This window comes from Capra hircus, chromosome 13 (genome assembly GCF_001704415.2).
Source record: "Capra hircus breed San Clemente chromosome 13, ASM170441v1, whole genome shotgun sequence".
In the NCBI taxonomy this organism is placed as follows: Eukaryota; Metazoa; Chordata; class Mammalia; order Artiodactyla; family Bovidae; genus Capra; species Capra hircus.
Window position 1 is genome coordinate 54,290,833 of NC_030820.1, and position 21,085 is coordinate 54,311,917.

Sequence of the window (21,085 nt, forward strand, 5' to 3'; positions counted from 1 at the left end):
CCAGGACAAGTGTTTTCCTGGGAACACATCACCCTTCCCTCTACATGGCTCTCCCAGGCCATCCTCATGTCCCCAGGCTATGTCTGAGGCTGGGGTCTGAGGGCTTCGTGCTCACCATCTGGCCTCTGCGCTGGCACCCTCTCCGCTCACCTGTGACGGCATCGAAGAACTCCTCCTCTCCGTTCATCCTTCAGCAGCCAGGCGCTCACCGCCTGATCCAGAGGGTCCTCTACTCAATCATTGTACTGAATCTACATCGACAGTGTAAGAAATTTCAAGCTGCGAACTTTTTAAGGTAAAAATCCAACAGGCACTGGAGACCTACAGGGGAAAAAAATTTTTTTTAGTGTATTTAGCTTTCGGAAGTTGTATAGTTTAGAAACATTTAAAAATACCCATTCACTACCCTTGAGTTCATCTTGATTACATCTGAGCAAAGAAGTAAAAGGAATGACCTCACACAAGAGGAAACAGTCACATCTCTGTCCATCAATGGGCACCACTATCTGAAGTTACTTTAAAAGCCACTGTCCACTGAAATGACTAATCTGGGGTCACGTGAACAGTTCAAAAGGCCAATTAGTGAAAGTGAGGCGTCCACACATCAAGGCCCCAACACAAGATGTCCTTTTCATTATAGGGGACTCGAATGCAAAAGTAAGGAGTCAGGAACACCTGGAGTAACAGGCAAATTTGGCCTTGGAGTACAGAATGAAGCAGGCAAAGGCTAATAGAGTTTTGCCAAGAGAACGCACTGGTCATAGCAAACACCCTCTTCCAACAACACAAGAGAAGACTCTACACATGGACATCACCAGATGGCAACACCAAAATCAGATTGATTATATTCTTTGCAGCCAAAGATGGAGAAGCTCTATACAGTCAGCAAAAACAAGACTAGGAGCTGACTGTGGCTCAGATCATGAAACTCTTATTGCCAAATTCAGACTTAAATTGAAGAAAGTGGGGAAAACCACTAGACCATTCACGTATGACCTAACCAAGTCCCTTATGATTACAGTGGAAGTGAGAAATAGATTTAAGGACTAGATCTGATAGACAGAGTGCCTGATGAACTATGGACAGAGATTCGTGACATTGTACAGGAGACAGGAGCAAGACCATCCCAAGAAAAAGAAAAGCAAAAAGCAAAATGGCTGTCTGAGAAGCCTTACAAATAGCTGTGAAAAGAAGAGAAGCATAAAGCAAAGGAGAAAAGGAAAGATATACCCATTTGAATGCAGCGTTCCAAAGAATAGCAAGGAGAGATAAGAAAGCCTTCCTTGGCAATCAGTGCAAAGAAATAGAGGAAAATAATAGAATGGAAAGACTAGAGATCTCTTCAAGAAAATTAGAGATACTAAGGGAACATTTCATGCAAAATGGGCTCAATAAAGGACAGAAATGGTATGGACCTAACAAGCAGAAGATATTAAGAAGAGGTGGCAAGAATACACAGAAGAACTGTACAAAAAAGATCTTCACAACCCAGATAATCACGATGGTGTGATCACTCACCTAGAAGCCAGACATCCTGGAATGTGAAGTCAAGTGGGCCTTATGAAGCATCACTACAAACAAAGCTGGTGGAGGTGATGGGATTCCAGTTGACTATTTCAAATCCCTAAAGAGATGCTGTGAAAGTGCTGCACTCGATATACCAGCAAATTTGGAAAACTCAACAGTGGCCACAGGACTGGAAAAGGTCAGTTTTCATTCCAATCCAAAGAAAGGCAATGCCAAAGAATGCTCAAACTACCGCACAGATTGCACTCATCTCACATGCTAGCAAAGTAATGCTCAAAATTCTCCAAGCCAGGCTTCAGCAATATGTGAACCGTGAACTTCCAGATGTTCAGAGCTGGTTTCAGAAAAGGCAGAGGAACCTAGAGATCAAATTGCCAACATCGCTGGATCATGGAAAAAGCAAGAGAGTTCCAGAAAAACATCTATTTCTGCTTTATTGACTATGCCAAAGCCTTTGACTGTGTGGATCACAATAGACTGTGGAAAATTCTGAAGAGATGGGAATACCAGACCACCTGACCTGCCTCTGAGAAATCTGTATGCAGGTCAGGAAGCAACAGTTAGAACTGGACATGGAACAACAGACTGGTTCCAAACTAGGAAAAGGAGTATGTCAAGGCTGTATATTGTCACCCTGCTTATTTAACTGTATATGCAGAGTACATCATGAGAAACGCTGGGCTGGAAGAAGCACAAGCTGGAATCAAGATTGCAGGGAGAAATATCAATAACCTCAGATATGCAGATGACACCTACCCTTATGGCAGAAAGTGAAGAGGAACTAAAAAGCCTCTTGATGAAAGTGAAAGAGGAGAGTGAAAAAGTTGGCTTAAAGCTCAACATTCAGAAAACAAAGATCATGGCATCCGGTCCCATCACTTCATGGCAAATAGATGGGAACAGTGGAAACAGTGTCAGACTTTATTTTTTGGGCTCCAAAATCACTGCAGATGGTGACTGCAGCCATGAAATTAAAAGACGCTTACTCCTTGGAAGAAAAGTTATGACCAACCTAGATAGCATATTGAAAAGCAGAGACATTACTTTGCCAACAAAGGTCCGTCTAGTCAAGGCTATTGTTTTTCCAGTAGTCATGTATGGATGTGAGAGTTCGGACTGTAAAGAAAGTGGAGCGTCGAAGAATTGATGCTTTTGAACTGTGGTGTTGGAGAAGACTCTTGAGAGTCCCTTGGACTGCAAGGAGATCTAACCAGTCCATCCTCAAGGAGATTAGTCCTGGGTGTTCATTGGAAGGACTGATGCTTGAAGCTGAAACTCCAGTACTTTGGCCACCTGCCCTCAATCTTTCCCAGAATCTGGGTCTTTTCCAATGAGTCAGCTTTTCACATCAGGTGGCCAAAGTACTGGAGTTTCAGCTTCAACATCAGTCCTTCCAATGAACACCCAAGACTAATCTCCTTGAGGATGGACTGGTTAGATCTCCTTGCAGTCCAAGGGACTCTCAAGAGTCTTCTCCAACACCACAGTTCAAAAGCATCAATTCTTCGACGCTCCACTTTCTTTACAGTCCGACTCTCACATCCATACATGACTACTGGAAAAACAATAGCCTTGACTAGACGGACCTTTGTTGGCAAAGTAATGTCTCTCCTTTTCAATATGCTATCTAGGTTGGTCATAACTTTTCTTCCAAGGAGTAAGCGTCTTTTAATTTCATGGCTGCAGTCACCATCTGCAGTGATTTTGGAGCCCAAAAAAATAAAGTCTGACACTGTTTCCACTATTTCCCTATCTATTTGCCATAAAGTGATGGGACCGGATGCCATGATCTTTGTTTTCTGAATGTTGAGCTTTAAGCCAACTTTTTCACTCTCCTCTTTCACTTTCATCAAGAGGTTCTTTAGTTCTTCTTCACTTTCTGCCATAAGGGTAGTGTCATCTGTATATCTGAGGTTATTGATATTTCTCCCAGCAATCTTGATTCCAGCTTGTGCTTCTTCCAGCCCAGCGTTTTTCATGATGTACTCTGCATATACGTTAAATAAGCAGGGTGACAATATACAGCCTTGACATACTCCTTTTCCTGTTTGGAACCAGTCTGTTGTTACATGTCCAGTTCTAACTGTTGCTTCTTGACCTGCATACAGATTTCTCAAGAGGCAGGTCAGGTGGTCTGGTATTCCCATTTCTTGAAGAATTTTCCACAGTCTATTGTGATCCACACAGTCAAAGGCTTTGGCATAGTCAATAAAGCAGAAATAGATGTTTTTCTGGAACTCTTTTGCTTTTTCCATGATCAAGCGGATGTTGGTAATTTGATCTCTAGTTCCTCTGCCTTTTCTGAAACCAGTCTGAACATCTGGAAGTTCACGGTTCACATATTGCTGAAGCCTGGCTTGGAGAATTTTGAGCATTACTTTGCTAGCATGTGAGATGAGTGCAACTGTGCGGTAGTTTGAGCATTCTTTGGCATTGCCTTTCTTTGGGATTGGAATGAAAACTGACCTTTTCCAGTCCTGTGGCCACTGTTGAGTTTTCCAAATTTGCTGGTATATCGAGTGCAGCACTTTCACAGCATCTTTTAGGGTTTGAAATAGTTCAACTGGAATCCCATCACCTCCACCAGCTTTGTTTGTAGTGATGCTTCATAAGGCCCACTTGACTTCACATTCCAGGATGTCTGGTTCTAGGTGAGTGATCACACCATCGTGATTATCTGGGTTGTGAAGATCTTTTTTGTACAGTTCTTCTGTGTATTCTTGCCACCTCTTCTTAATATCTTCTGCTTGTTAGGTCCATACCATTTCTGTCCTTTATTGAGCCCATTTTTGCATGAAATGTTCCCTTAGTATCTCTAATTTTCTTGAAGAGATCTCTAGTCTTTCCCATTCTATTATTTTCCTCTATTTCTTTGCACTGATTGCCAAGGAAGGCTTTCTTATCTCTCCTTGCTATTCTTTGGAACGCTGCATTCAAATGGGTATATCTTTCCTTTTCTCCTTTGCTTTATGCTTCTCTTCTTTTCACAGCTATTTGTAAGGCCTTCTCAGACAGCCATTTTGCTTTTTGCTTTTCTTTTTCTTGGGGATGGTCTTGCTCCCTGTCTCCTGTACAATGTCACGAATCTCTGTCCATAGTTCATCAGGCACTCTGTCTATCAGATCTAGTCCCTTAAATCTATTTCTCACTTCCACTGTAATCATAAGGGACTTGGTTTAGGTCATACGTGAATGGTCTAGTGGTTTTCCCCACTTTCTTCAATTTAAGTCTGAATTTGGCAATAAAGAGTTCATGATCTGAGCCACAGTCAGCTCCTAGTCTTGTTTTTGCTGACTGTATAGAGCTTCTCCATCTTTGGCTGCAAAGAATATAATCAATCTGATTTTGGTGTTGGCCATCTGGTGATGTCCATGTGTAGAGTCTTCTCTTGTGTTGTTGGAAGAGGGTGTTTGCTATGACCAGTGCGTTCTCTTGGCAAAACTCTATTAGCCTTTGCCCTGCTTCATTCTGTACTCCAAGGCCAAATTTGCCTGTTACTCCAGGTGTTTCCTGACTCCTTACTTTTGCATTCGAGTCCCCTATAATGAAAAGGACATCTTTTTTGGGTGTCAGTTCTAAAAGATCTTGTAGGTCTTCACAGAACCGTTCAACTTCAGCTTCTTCACACCCCCAAAAGATACTTAAAGGCACAGATATCATAACTGCATCTTTTAAGCTGCTCTTATTTTTTAGAGCTATGAGCTGAAACACATCGGATAGAACGACAGCATGTCTGGGAGTTTCTTCAAAATGAACTGGGGAGAGGGTGGGGTGGTTAAGGGGATGAGATGTGCCAGGAGCTGGTGAACTGCTGGGTGTGGAGACAGGCTCACAGGGGACCATGGCGCTGTGCTGCCTGCTTCTCTGTACCTTTAATATCTCCCATAATAGAAGGCATGTTCAAAGCCGTGGTATTTTCTTTTTATATGCTCCCTTGCCCATAACAAAAGTCCCAATGTTAAAAGTAAATCAATCAAAACGCATGGAAAGTCTTTAAAATGAAGGTCAGGCTTAAAGTAAGATGTCAGGCTGGACAAACACTGAAGACAGGAGCTGAGCAAATAGCTGGGACCGTGACGTGGCTGCAGCCCTGTGACCCTGCCATGCAGATCTGTGGTCCAACTACCACCAGGTACCCGAGCCCCATATACGAGGCGCCACGCGTCAAGGCCAGAAGCCTCGCAGCCACCTCAGACCTGCACATACCCGCAGGTGCACAGTTAATCCCGCACAGCATCCAGGCCGTGCCTGGGGGTGTCGTCCTAAAAGCCACACACCTTATACGGTCTTCACTGTGCCAGGAGAAACCAGCCACCACTATGGGATCAACACAAGACAGCAGTGATCTACCTCCTTCAGGACAGAGGACATGCCTGGGAGGGACAGCCCCCGAGGAAGGCCTCTCCTGAGTTTGGGGGGGGACCAGGGGCAGGGAGAGTGGGGCCCCAGGGGCATGGGGGCAGGGCATCCTTGGTCCCACCTCAGTCTGGCTGCCCACCTGACCTCTTCTCAGAAGTCTTACAGCTGTGGGACCCTCCATACTCAGTCCCCTGCTGAGTGGCCTCTGACCCCAAGGTGGTCCTTGCCCCCAACCCAGCCCACACTCATGGAGGGATCCTAAGGTGGGCAGGGAGCAGAAAGCCTCCTCTCCAGTGTATCTGTTGGGCCTCAGAGAAGACAGGGTTTCAGGAAAGGAGTTTCTTTTTCCAAATCAGCTGCTTCCTTTTCTAAGTCCAGGGAAAAACGCAGAAAGTAAGCTTCTGCTGGATGTCTCTGTGGGCCTCCAGGGACTCTCCCTCCGCAGCCCCTCCTCAAGCCCCGCAGTGAGCATTCCCTCCAGGTCCCGCCAAGGGACAGCCAGGGCATCCTACTGCTTTTAGGTCCCCACAAGGCGCCTGCCCCTCCACAGAGCCCCTCACCTCTCTTCAAGGTGCCCGCCCCCAGAGTGCTGCCCCGTGCCCCCAGGACCCGGCTCCAAATGCGGACTGTCCACCACCACATATACGAATACCCGCACTCAAGCCTTACAAACCCATCTTTACATTTTCTTAGAAAAACAGACCTAGTCACTGAGGAATAAGTGGCTGGCTTAGGGACCTGGTGGTTAATCTCCAAGGTCAACTCACTAAAGAGTCAAACTGTGTGTTACTTCTCTGCTCAAAAATGAGCAAGGCAACCTAGATGCAATCTTCACAAAGAAAGAAAAGCTCACCAATAATTTGAAAATTTTAAAGCTACTTTTGCAGTTAAATGTCAATTCTGAATTTAAATTGTCCAAAATAATATAAATTTTATTTAGTAATTTAAAAATACATTAGCAAGCATCAACCAGATGGAAGATAAGAAACAGACGACTTGAACAACACCATCAACCAATTAGATCTAACAGATGTATCCAGAACACTCCACCCAACAACAGGACACACCTTCTCAAGTGCATGTGGGACGTTCTCCAGGACAGACCATATGTTAGGCTACAGACTATGTCTCAGTAGATTTTAAATGATCTGTATCACACAAAGCATCTTCTCTGACTATAAAATAATGAATTAGAAATCACTAACAGAAGGAAAACTAGAAAATTCACAACGTTCGGAAATTAAGTAACATTCCTCTTAGGAATTCTCTGGTGGTCCAGTGGTTAGGACTCAGCTTTCACTCTCAGTGGCCTGAGTTCAATCTGCCTGAGTTCAATCTCTGGTCAGGGAACTAAGATCCCACAAGCTGCCTGGCACTGCCAAAACAAAATGAAGAACTATCTTAAACAACCAACAGATCAGAGAAAAAACTACAGGGGAAAAGTAGGAAATCCTTATAAACAAATGAAAATGAAAACACAACACACCAAAGTTTATGGAACGCAGAGACAGTAGAGCTAAGTGGAAACTGTATAGCTACCAACACTTACACTAAAAAAATAAGATACCAGATCAATAACCTAAGCTCACAACTTAAGGAAGGAGAAGAACAACAAACAAATGCCAAAGCTAGCCGAAGGAAGGAAATAATAAGAATAGGAAAACAGAGGAAATCAGTGAAACCAGAAGTCAGTTCTTTGAAAAGATCAACAAAATCGATTAATCTTCAGTTAGATGGACCAATAAAAAAGAACAGTTAAAAAACTAAAATCATAAATTGAAATGGGGACATTACTCATTCTACAGAAACAAAAGGATTATAAGAAAGGGCTATGAACCCTGCAAAACTGGATAACCTAGATGAAATGACAAATTCCTAGAAACACAAAAAGTACTAAGCCTAAATCAAACAGAAAATCTGAGCAGGCCAATCAGTAATCAAAAATCTCCCAACAAAGAAAAACCCTGGATCTGACAACTTCAAAATTCTACAAAACATTTAAAAAAGAACTAACATGAATTCTTCTCAAACTTTCTCCCAAATTAAGAAGAATAGACACTTCCTAACCCCATCTATGTGATAAGGTAAAGACCCTACCAAAAAAAAAAACTACAAACCAATATCCCTTACAAACACAGATGCAAAAGTCCTCAACATAATACTAATAGATAGAACACATTGACACACATTTAGCAACATATTAAAGAGGATTACGTGTCATGACCAAATGGGATTTACTCGTGGAACAAAAGGATGATTCAATACGTGAAACTCAATTGATGTAATATATCACATTAATAGAATGAAGGGGGAAAAACCACATGATCATCCCAACTGATGCAAAATTCAACACCTTTTCATGATAGAAATACTTGACAAACTGCAATGGAAGGAGAACATAATAAGGGCCAGATAGGAAAAAACAACAGTAAATATCATACTCAGTGCTGAAAGCTCTTCCTCTAAGATCAGGAAACCACTGATGCCCACTTTCACCAGTTCTAGTCACCACAGTACTGAAAGTTCTAGGCCGAATAATTAGGCAAGAAAAAGAAAGAAAAGTCATCCAAATTGGAAAAGAAGAAGTGAAATTATGTTTGCAGATGATGTGATCTTATATAGAGAAAACACTAAAGATTCCACAAACACATACAAAAAAACTATTAGGATAAATTAATTCAGCAAGGTAGCAGGATACAAACTCGACGTGGAAGAATCAGTTGTATTTCTACACGCTTACAGTGAACAGTCTGAAAAGGGAATCCCCAAAACAATCCTTTTTACAATGTCATCTAAAAGGATAAAGTTCTTAGGAATTAACCAAGGAGGTTAAAGACCATACAATGAAAACTATAAAACACTGCCAAAAGAAATGAAAAACATAAGCAAATGGAAACACATCCCACGTTCATGGATTGGACGACTGAATATTAAGATGTTGATACAATTCAAATCAATCTATAGATTCAATACAATGCCTATCAAGCAACATGATGTTTTCTACAGAGATAGAAGAATCCATTCTAAAACTGATATGGAATGTCAAGTGACCTTTAATAGCCAAAACAAACTGAAGAAAGGAGAACAAAGCCAGAAGACCACACTTCCTGATTTCACAACTTACTATAAAACTACAGTAATCAAAACAGTGTGGTACTAGCCCAGAGACCAATGGAAAAGAAGAGAGTCCAGGAATAAACCCTCACATATACAGTCAATTGACTTCTGACAAGCAAGTGTGCCAAGACCATTCAAGAAGGAAAAGACTATCTTTCCAACAAACGGTGCTGGGAAACTGGATATCCACAGGCAAAGAAATGAAGTTGGACCCTATCTTATATCATACACAAAAATTAACTCAAAATGGATCAAGGACCTAAATGTAAGATCTAAAACTAAAAAACTCTTAAGAGGAAGATATAGGGCAAAACCTCCATAACTTTGGATTTGGCAATGGTTTATTGGATAAGACACCAAGGTGAAAGTGAAAGTGGCTCAGTCATGTCCGACTCTGCGATCCCATGTACAATACAGTTCATGGAATTCTCCAGGCCAGAACATACTGGAGTGGGTAGCCTTTCCCTTCTCCAGGGGATCTTCCCAACACAGGGACTGAACCCAGGTGTCCTGCAACTGCACCAAAGGCAGAGACAAAGAGAAATTAGACAAACTGACTTCATGAAAAAATTTTTAAATTTGTGCATTAGATACTATCAGAGTATAGAGGCAACCCCCAGGATGGGAGAAAATATTTGCAAATCATACATCTGATAACAGATTAATATCATGACTATATAGAGAACTCCTAAAACATAATAACAAAAAACAAACAACCTGATTCAAAAATGGGCAAAAGAGTTGACCAGACATCTCACCAGAGAACACATCAGTTCAGTTCAGTTGCTCAGTCGTGTCTGACTCTTTGCGACCCCATGAACCACAGCACGCCAGGCCTCCCTGTTCATCACCAACTCCCAGAGTCCACCCAAACCCATGTCCGTCGAGTTGGTGATGCTATCCAACCATCTCATCCTCTGTTGTCCCCTTCTCGTCCTGCCCTCAATCTTTCCCAGCATCAGGGTCTTTTCAAATGAGTCAGTTCTTTGCATCAGGTGGCCATACCAATGGCCAATAAGCATATGAAAAGATGCTCAGCTCACTAATCATCAGGGCAATGCAATCAAAGCTATAGTGAGACACAACCTCACACCCTTTAGGATGGCTACTATCAGAAACAACAGAAACTGACAAGTCTCGGTGAGGGTGTGGAGAAAGGGGAACCCTTGCGCATGTTGCCAAGAATGTAAAATGGTACCGCCGCTGTGGCAAATAGTAGAGCAGTTCCTCAAAAAATTAAAAATAGAATTACCACATGATCCAGCAATTCCACTTCTAGGTATGTACCCAAAAGCACTGAAAGCAATTCTTTCAATTTTTTGCACACTTATGTTCACAGCAGCTAAAATGTGGAAGCAACCCAAGTGTCCATCCACAGACAAAAGGAAAAGCAAAATGGGGTCCAGTCACATGACAGAATATTCTTCAGCCCTAGAAAGGAAGGAAGCCCTGCCACATGCTACAGCACTGAGGAACCTTGAGGACATTATGACCAGTGAAATACGCCAGACACGAAAAGACAATTACTGTGTGATCCCACTTACACGGGGATCGTAGAGGAGTCAAATTCATAGAGACGGGAAGAAGGTGGTTGTCAGAGGCTGGCAGAGGGGAAATGGGGAGCTGGTGCTTAATGGGTCTTTACCATTTCACAGGATGAAAAGAGCTTTGGGGTGGTTGGTGGTGATGGCTGTATATATGACCACTGAACTGCACACTTAAAAATGGTCAGGAGGGTAATTTTTATGCTATGTGTATTTTACTGCAACTTTCTAAACTGGAAAAAAAAATACATTCGTAAGTAGGACAAACAAGAAACGAACAATTGTGCACGGAGCTCCAGGCGCTGGGTGCCAGGCTCTGAAGCACTGCCCTGGAAAGGGAGAATTCCCCTGGGAACTAAGAGATTCTCATGCGAGACTCCCTCTGAGAAGGGTCCCAAACCCCATCCACACTCCAGCCTCAGGGGGTGCTGCTCCTTGTAACGGCTCACACGAACGCAGCCAAAGCCTTCCATCCCCGTTCCCGCTGGGAGAGGCAAGGAGCCAAGGAGGCCAGGGGGCTAGAGCACCGGGGCCGGGGTGGGGAGCGGATTTGGGGATTGAAGAAGGGTACACAAGAACTGCCCAGAAGGCCTGGTCCCACCCCCCACTCCCACCTCCTGCTCCCCAGAGCTCACACCCCGAGGGTGGTCACGAAGCAGATGACCCCAAAGGAATTGCCGGTGAGACCCAGCCAGGGCCTCAGCCGGGGGCACGCTTCCCTGATAGGACATGTGCTCAACCCATCAGATGCGAAAAACAGGATTTCCGTCAAGAATGAGTCAGAGACAGAAGCAAGGGAGCGGTAGCCGGCAAGAGCCCAGTCTGTCCGTAAGTCTCTCACCATCCCACAGCTATCAAGGTCAAGGTCAAACTTTTCCCGTGCACAGTGCAGAGGGCCACAGTCAGTCTCAGGCCAGTGATGGAACAGACCAGAGAGAGGTCCCAGTACTGCCGCAGGGCCTCCCCTTCCCGAGGGCCATCTGGCTGTGACCAAACTGGCCACACCCCCGAGGCTGTCCTGTCAGACCCCAGAGAGATGCTACAGAGACACTTCCACGTTACCAGAGCGCACAGGCTGGGATGACCACCAAGAGCGTGGAAGCCCCATCTCTCCTGAGTGTGAAAACCAGAGTTTAGCACATAATGGACTCCATCAGTATCTGGAGGAATTGAAGAGCCGAAGGATGGGGATGGGAAAATTAAATCTGGAAAAGGGGAACTGAGACTGCTGGGTGATGTCAACTCATTCTGGGGTGGCGCAAGCGTGCCCACAGGCTCTCCTGATCCGGCCACCCTCTGAGGAAGGAACAAGGCCCAGGAACACCACCAGTCCCAGGGCCTCCCGAGGTGTCATCCCCTCCATGTGGCAGTGTTACTGTGGGTGAACAGTGACCTTTGTGGTCACTGACTGTTTCAGTTTTGAGATGTCCACTTTGTCAAGGAAGCCCACCTGTCTCCTGGATGCCTAACGGCTCCTACCTATCCTCCTCCTGCCACCACGCCACAGTGCCCAGTTTCTTTCTTCTGTAAAAGAACAAGACTTGATGGAAACAAGCACTCAGTTTGCACCAGTGCCGTGCTAGAAGTACTCTCTCTAACCTGATCTGTCCGGAGCAGCGGCCACGGGGCCACAGGTGACTCTGAGCTCATGCAGAGAGGAAGCCAATGCTTACTTCTCTGTGACGCTACCCAGCTGAATCCCTTCCACTCCAGTGGCCAATGTGGCGGGTGGTGTCCATCCCAGAAAGAGTGCTGCAGGGCCTCACTAGGTTGGGACAACATGGGGACCCAGGAAGCTCCGGTGGCCCCACTTGGCCTTTGCACACAAGTCAGGTGGTAGCAGCAGAGCTGGCCTGGTCCATGCAGGCTTCCCAACCAGCCACAGATGGAGCGCAGAGAAGAGCATCAGGCCAAGCCTGCCCTTTATTCTTATTTCCAAAGCTGTCCTGGTTTTCACCTCTTGAACTCACTGAAATGCGCACTTCGCTACCTGCTGAAGAATGATCAGGTTGTCACGCTCCTGAGGCTGGAAACGCTTGGTGGTGGAATAAGGTAAACACCCCCACTCTGCTCCCAGCAAGGCCTCTCAAAAGGCTGGCTGTCATCTGCAGAGCACCTGTCCACATGCACCTCGGGGACCACAGGGAAGAACCGAGAGTGGCCTTTTGGACACTGGTTCCTTACACTCGATGGAATCTGATTGAGTCTAGTTGTGCCTGAGGCTCTATCAAGGTGCTCTTTTAGGGCAAAATGAGTACATGTGTATTTTCTGTCTGTGGACTTTCCACAACCCCGGCCTTCTGCAGGGTGGCGCGATCTTCAGCAAAAGATGAAGATGCTGCAGGGACCTCAAAATGTCTTCGTTGAGGGGTGGGAGTTAGGGCAAGGGGCCAGAGCAGCCTAGCCCCAGAGGCTCCCATCTTGTCCATGCCAGCGAGCAGTTTACAGTCAGCACACAACTAGCCGAGGTTGTTAGGGGTTCAGGCAAGAAACTGAAAGTTTCCAGACTCAGGAAGGTAAGCAAACCTCTCTGCTGTGTAAACAGCTGCATTAATCACCCACTGTTTACCATTCTCCACCCCACGGGGCAAACCAGTCCAGTCCCAGGAGCCACACTTCCTGCTGGGCCTCAGCAGCAGCTGAGACCCCCATCCAGGTACTTGTCCACGACAGACTCAGTCTAGTCCCATGCGCCCCCCCACCCCCACCCCTGGGATTCAACTGCTCCCTGTGCAGTGGCGAGCACCAGGACAATACGTCTTGGTAGGCACTTGGAGGACACACTGATGACCCAGCGCACAGCACTGCAGACAAGGACTGCACGGGATGAATGGATGCTCTTCTGTGCAAATGCGTTTGTTTGAATCAACACAGAGTAAAACAGAGTGGTGTGAACGCAGCCTGGGGGTGTGGGTGAGAGAGCTCTGGACAGGGAGCCCGTTCACAGCCTCCGGGGCTGTGTTCACACAAAACCACAAGAGCAGCAGCCACCGTGGAGGCAGCACACTGAGGGCCGGAAGAAATCAGGCCATGGCAGTGCCCCTCCTGCAGCGGGTCCATCTCTCATGAGCAGGACCACAGCCTGGACACGTTGTGGGGGAATGCTCCAGATGCCACATCCATCATGGGGCAGGGACCAGTCTGACAGCCTCGCCCTTTCGCCTCCTCCCTCTCCCACTCCAGGTCCTTCCCCATTAGCTCCCGCCCAAGTAGGACACACTTGCTCGCTCCCCTGACCGGTTTCACCTGCTAAGAAATTCACCATCCAAGTCACGCCTACCCCAGGCACTTCCTGAGCACTAACCAAGGTCAGGGAACTCCACAAATTTCTAACCACCCCACCCCTAGGAAAAAAAAGAGAGAAATGAAAAGGGAAAAAGTGCAAAGTTCTGTTTGAGTTCATTCTTTTCCCCAGGAACCTGATTCAGACTCTTCATTCAGTTCTCAAAGCAGGGGCAGCAGGGGTGGGGGGTGGAGGTGGTCCCTGATCCTGATCCAAAATGGGTTAGGACCCTGTAGTTAGACCCTAACCCCTGGCAAGTACACCAGCCCCGCTGGAGTCACAGAAGTAGGGCACACACACGACCCGGGCCTCCCGCCTAGGAGCCCGCTCCGAGGAGGTGAGGTCTGGGCCTGGAACCTCCACTTTTTACACAGTTGCACAAGTTCTTCTGGTAAGAAGCCCTGCCATTGAACCCACAGCACCCTACCTCCAAGATGGACTTCAGGGCAGCCCCGGGCCCTCCAGCCCCTCCCTCACGCGCTGGAACATGCCCCGTGGTTAACAGAACACAGGCACTGGTGCCCAACTGGTACCATGCTGGGCACAAGATGCACTGGCCCTCCCTGGTCACGGCCCCAGTTCACACCTGTCACTGCTGGAGCTCTCTCTGAGGTGCTCCTTTTCACCCACAAAGCTTCCCGCTTTGGCCGTCAGAGCACACACTTCCCTGGTTTAAGGCGACAGTGGAACTCACCTTTCAGCCAAGCATGGTGGCACAGGCGCCAGGTCACAGCTGATCTTTTCCCACAACCAGCATTTCATTTGTTCAGTAAAACACACACCCACCCCTGCCCCCCATGGCTGCCGTCATCTTTTCTAGAACCTGGGTTCAGGAAGACTTCGCACAAGACCATTTCTCATGCCAGGCTCTCCCCCAAGAACCTGTGTACCAGCGTGGAACAGTGCTTCCCAGGCACCTGTCAAGGCCGGTGGGCCCACCGCTCAGATAAAGGTATGAGCTCAAGGTCAGACAGGTCTGCCTCACCCAGAGCCACACAGACCATTCCTCCTGCCATGACCCCAGAGCCCAGTGGTGAGCAGACTTCCTCCCCGCTAGGCCCCCAAGCTACAGGTCGGGCTGGTGCAGGGCTAACCGGGCCAGCATTGACTCAGGGTTTGCATATCAAAAGAAATCCTGCAAGAACTCCACTGATGAAATGAGAAAGCAAAGAAAGAGACACACAAACATCAGGCAGAGAGGTCTCCACACCTCCACGTCTCTAAACACAGTCCTTTCTGAAGGCTGACCTCCACTGTCCAGCTCTTCAGACAGGTTACCAGTTGAAAGATGGTGATGCTTTGAAACGCTGCCCAATGACCCCAAGTGCTTTCCTGAATTTGGAAAAAAGAGGAAATAAGAGCCACAAAGCTCCTGGATGGGTTACAGTGACCATTTCATTACATGTTTGTTAAGGGGAGCTACCGGTCTGAGTATTCCACACACGCTTCCAGCCAGAGGGCAATATGGCTGCAATGCCAATGCCTGGGATTTATCAGCAAAAATGCTTTGACAAGTACACACTGCAGCAGAGACACAAATTAATCACTGTGCACAGAAACTGCATTGAAAGTCCCAAACTAAGACCTAAAATACTAATGATTCTTAGAATTTAAGTATTTGTAAATAATCAATTATGTTCAAATGCTAACTTCCTCCCAGTATCCATATCAATTCAATCTTAAAGTGCACTAAGTTTCTGTCTGTGGGTCTGAGCCCCAGGAGAGATACTGCTTGGGTCAGGGGTTTTCCAGACAACTCCACCTGAATAGTCATATCTTAGAAGTGTTACTGTAGCTCATTTCAATAGAACTGCAGATCTACCTACCAACGATTTCCCTGGTTTCCCTTCACTGATAAGTTGCATTTGTCTGTCTGTGTCAGTGTCGGGAGAGGTCAATTTCAGTGCTCTCAGGTCTACGACGGAAAGTCTACTGAGAATCTACTACAGTGCCAGGTCCGCTCAGTTACACTTTCACATATAACCTACGCAATAGCCCACTTCACAGGCCAGCACCCCTGAGGCAAGAGCAGATGAGTAACTTTCCTCCCATCAAAGAGAGCCAGGGGGCCAAAACCCGAGAGCCTCAGGCCATGTCAGGGAAGATTCCTAACCTCTCAGACAGAACACTTTAGCCACCTGAGGACCAGCATCACAGCCCTTGCTCAAAGATGCAAGCCTTGCATGCCTTATACCCCACACAGCCAAACTCCTAGGAAAAGATGGGTGTTGGCTTTTCACAGGAATATTAAAGAAATCATTTGAAGACAGTATAGGAATAAATAAAATGTTTCCAACATTTCATAATTAGCTGAAGATTTTACCAAGATTTGTACCAAGATCTTTAAAATCAGGCTGGTTTTAAGTATTTATCCAAAACTCGTTTGCCAGCATTTCCTGGGGGGCCTAGATAAGATGCAGTGGGACAAAGGTCAAGTGGCACTTTTTAAACACTGAAATGACACTGCTTCTGAAAATGGTAAGCCAGAGCCTGACCCCTCTGAATACACCTGGGATGAAAAAGGAAAGCCCTCAGTGCACGGTTTACAGTCTTAAATTCACCGCATCAAGCTCGCACAGAAATGAATTCAAAACCAAGGCTTGGGCCCAACAACATATCCATCCTTGCCACCCCTGTCCCCTCAACTGGCCCTCTCACACAGTGAACGTTAGCGGCTTCCCCACTGACTGCAGAACTGGGCAGCAGGCAAGGTACTTGAGCAAAATCCTGGATAGCCAGTGGAGAATTTCTACTTTATTTCAGAAGAAATTAAATGGCTTCATAAACATTCATGCTCACCCCAAATGAAAATCTATCAGTTATGTGTGCTGCAAGAAACAAAGTTCTGACACACAGTAATGAGGCAATTAAACATTCCAAAGAAAAACGCTGAAGGGACCTTGAAAAAGAAAATGTTTGTTTTTAAAAGGCACTACAGAGAGGTATTTAAGGATGTGGACCCTGGAGCCAGACTGCCTCGGTTCAAATCCCTGCTCTATAACTTACTCCTATGTGATTCAGAGTAACTTACTTAGCCTCTCTGCTTCCCTGGTGGCTCAGACGGTAAAGAATCCACCTGCAACGCGAGAGACGTGGGTTCGATCTTTGGGTTGGGAAGATTCCCTGGAGGAGGGCCTGGCAACTCACTCCAGTATTCCTGCCTGGAAAATCCCCACGGACAGAGGAGCCAGTCCATGGGGTTTCAAAGAGTCAGACACGACTGAGCCGACTAAGTACACACACTTCACCTCTCTGTTCTTCAGTTTTCTCATGACTAGACACAGGAAAATGGAACTAAGGAAGAGTCTTGGAGGCTACTGTGAAAACCACATGAATCAAGTGAATATAATGTGCTTACAGCAGTCCTGGACAACGCTTGTCAGGTATTACTGTCATCTTAGGTAAGAGCTTATTAACAGAAGGACAGGTGAAGCAAACAGACAAAGGAAGCTCTAAGGAGATTTCGGTTGTCCACGGACTGAACGACAGCACCCTGCCAGGCGCTGCGCAGGACAAGGAGCAAGTGCAGTCCATAAGGTTCCTGTCTCCAACCAAGGGGCAGAGAGTTAACAACTGTGCACCTGCCACATGTCAGAACTGCTGCAGACAAGCGTTTCATCTGCTGTCTTATCAGCCCTGCCAGGAACATGGTTATGTGTCACAGAGGAAGGAACTGAGGCCAGGAGTGATGGGCAAACACTGCTCAGGGCACAGTTAGCAAGGGCCTTCGCTCTGCCACCAGGACAAGGAGCCACAATGCCAGGGTCCCAGGACACTGCTGCTCCCCAGCCCCACTGGATGGACAGCACCTGCAGCTCACAGCCAGGTATGCAGCGGGCACCCCAGAGACGTCTGCTGAACTGCACTGAGTGAGACCACGTCTCCAAATGTGTGAAGGCCACCCCAGCAAAGGGACTAAGGCACAGGCTGCTGCTGCTGGGAGGTCCAAAACTTGTCCTAGACTGACCCCAAGGACAGGAACCCAGCTTCCTGGGAGGTGATCCTCACACTCAAGAGTGCCAGGAACATCCTAACACCACCCGCTGCTTCTCCCAGAAAAACCTGGGAAGATTGATTGCTGATTACCCAATAGTCTTGCTCTGGGCTTATTAAGTCTCAAGATTTATTCTGCTGATTACTGAAATGTAACTGCAGAGAGAAGGAAGCTTTTAAAATCAGATTACATATCTAACTTATCTAACATATGTGTTAGGTGGAGAGCTCTCTGCAGTAAGTACAGTCTGCTAAGTTGACAAATTAAAAACAAAAGGAAGAGCAGGGGAGGGGGTGGACATGGGCACAAAACCTCGCAGGGCCCAGACAAACCCACAGGTGGTCGTGAGGCAGGGGCGAGGAGGGCAGGAGAGGGAGGGCAGGAAAGGGAGGGCTGCACCACGAGCGGGGACACTGGCTCTTCATCCCGTGCCCTTCCAGACTGGTTGACCACAGACGCCCGCTACCTTAGACACAAGGGAAAGTCGGGGGTCCCGCCACGCCTGCCCAACGCGCCCCCCGACTCATCTCTGCCGCTGAGAGGGGCTGGAGGGCGCCCGAGCCCGCTCTCCAGTCCACTTCCGGGTGCGGCGGCCGGCTGTCCAGCACCGAGGCCGCAGTTGCCCGGAGACGCGGGGTCTGGGCGGCCGCCCGGGATCCGGGCCCGCCGCCCTCGCCCGCGGACCGTCCCAGCCGCCGGCCGCCAACTTTCCTCCCAAGTTTCCTCGGACCCAGGACGCGGCCGGCGGGCTGGCTGGCGGTGGGAAGCCGGGCGGGCCGGGGCTGGGGTCGAGGCCTGGCCAAGAGGCGGGGGGCGCGAGGCTCTGGCTCCCCCCTAGCCGGGCCCGGCCTCCCTGTCGCCCGAGGCCCAGGCCCGCCCGCCCGACGCCGGGCGCGGTTCCCGGGAGACACAGGGTCGGGGTCCCGACCAGGTCACTCACCTAGACTGCTGTCCCTCCGGCGCCCGCGGAGTCCCGCTGCCCGCCCCGCCCCCGCCCCGCAGGCCCGCGACCCACTGACACCGAGGCGGAAGTGCGGCCGGCCACCCCGCCGATTGACAGCCGGCGTTCGCCACTCGCTGCGCCCGGCGCCGTCGCGTCGGCCCCCGCCGGCCCAATCAACGCTCGACCCGAGGCGGCTCTGGGAGGCGGGAACATGCTAATTAAGTCGCCAGGGAGGCCCCGCCTTCCGCCCCTCAGGAGTCCGGCCCTTGCGGAGGAGTGACGATGCGGAAGACCAATCAAAGAAGGGAAAGGCGGGATTATGCAGATATAGACGCGAAAAGGGTGGGCGAGAGGAAGGAAGGGGCGTGGCTGGGTGAGCTGAGTTTACAAACAGCGAGTCAGGTGGCCGGGTTGCTGCTGCTGCGCGCGCTCGGGCCTCTGCACCTGCCCCTCCCAACCCCCCCGAGGACTGGCGGAACCGGGAGTCACCCTTCAAAAAACTGCCTTCCTCAGCAGCCATGCAGGGCTTCTCACCGTCCACCCTCCGTGCCATACCTTTCACCATTCACCAAAACCCGGCGCCAGTTTACCCTCCTGACTGTTCCCTCCTTTGTTTAAAACCTTTGGGGGCTCTTACTGACTGCCGTGGCTCCACGGTTAAGCCCAGAAGCTCTGGAGTCAGATCCGAGCTTGCATCCTTACCAGCTGTGTGGCTGTGGGCAAGTAAACTAACGTCTCTGAGCCTATGAGTACCAAGATTTCCCTTTGCAAACCAGGTTTCTCCTACCGAATCCCATCTAAGTCTTAGGTCTGATTTGGGGTGAGTGGAATAACATGAATCAGGCTGACTGCTGAGAGTTACAGCAAGTGGTTCAGGGGTGAGCAGGTTACCCTGTCCTGGCCAGTGAGGGTCAGTACTGGGACTTTCACTGAGGGTCAGATAGCTCAGGCCAGAGGGAAAGCTGAGGTCAAATGACTCTCCCATCTACCCACAGACCTCCACAGAACTAGGCTAGGTGAGAGAAAGATGTAAGTCTGGGGCTACTGATGGGCATCTTGTCACCGTGTGGGGAGGGGCCACCTGGGGATGAGACTAACCCAGAGGAAAGCAAGAGCAAACACCCCTGGCTCGCCTGGAACCAGCTGCCACCTTGGCAAGCTCTGTCTAGACTTTTCAGGCATGTGCGTGCTAAGTTGCTTCAGTTGTGTCTGACTTTTTGCCACTCTATGGACAGTAGCCCACCAGGCTCCTCTGTCCATGGGAATCTCTAGGCAAGAATTCAGACATGTGAGTTACCACGTTTTCCTTTCTGCTTAAGCCAGTTTGAGGTGGGACCCTGGAGCCACAAGAGTGCTGACAGACCTCCCCAGTCGTGTGCTGGGCTCCTGCTCCTCACCGACTCCTCCACAGCACCAGCCCCCCTGGGCCTTTGCACTCCCTCCTCAAAACACTTCCCCACTTCCAGCTGGGGTGCCATGAGGACAAGCCTTGGCTGCCTCTGCAGCCCCATGCATATGAAGGTGCCGCCTGTAAATAGTGGGGCGCAAGCAAGTGCAGCACGACCAGGGCCTGAACTGCATTTCTGGGCCCAGAAAGCCAATTGTCCCCATGCCAGGGTCTGGCCCTGGCTCACCGGTGGGCCCACTGTCAGTGGGTGCTGGAGACGTGCGGGGACTGAAAAGGAGCTCTCCCAGCCTCTGCTGAAGAGAAAAGCTGGGAGGGAGGCGGGGCTCAGCCTGGGAAACAAAGGCATTGCCATGGTTACCTCTGAAGACACCGACTCCAGCCGAAGAGGGAAGGGTGCAGTGTGCAGGCTCCCAAGCCAGGACAAGGACAAGGCCGGTTGCCACGGAGATGCTCCACAGTTTCCCTCGTGGGCCTGGCCTGAGTCCAGCGCGAGGTCTGTTACTCTGACAAGCCTCTAAGACTCTGACCCCCAGGCGAAGGACATGCTCTTGAGGGGTTCGACCAACCAGCCCACTCCTCAGCCATGAACTCCAGGGGTGAGTGCACAAGGGAGTGCTCAGGCCAGGAGACAGGCTGGGGTTAAATGAGCCTCCTGTCTGCCCGTGGACCACACTAAGCACGGCCATCTCCGCCCTGGCCTTAGGAGTATGGGTGGGCTCCAATCCCAGGTGGGTCCCGTGGCTGGGGTGTAGGTTCATCCCCTTCAAACAAATGCAGCAAACTGGGTTCTGAGTGTCAGCTGTTGCTTCCTCTTTCCTGTGCCTGTGGGTTGGACAGGAATCCTCCCCCAGCTAGAAGCTGCAAGGAGAGTGTCTTGGGACCAGTCAGGAACATTTTTCATGACCATCAC

The 21,085-nt window shown here is 48.7% G+C and overlaps 1 protein-coding gene across 1 annotated transcript in view; it reads right to left on the reverse strand.

Annotated features, from left to right (window-relative positions):
- OSBPL2 (oxysterol binding protein like 2) overlaps positions 1 to 18,857 on the reverse strand; it is a 36,452-nt gene extending 17,595 nt beyond the window's left edge. The window contains exons 1-2 of the mRNA XM_018057588.1: positions 18,765 to 18,857; positions 151 to 321 (exon numbers count right to left, since the gene is read on the reverse strand). Of these exons, the coding sequence (XP_017913077.1) occupies positions 151 to 187 (37 nt within the window). The 5' untranslated portion in view covers positions 188 to 321; positions 18,765 to 18,857. The remainder of the gene's footprint in view (positions 1 to 150; positions 322 to 18,764) is intronic.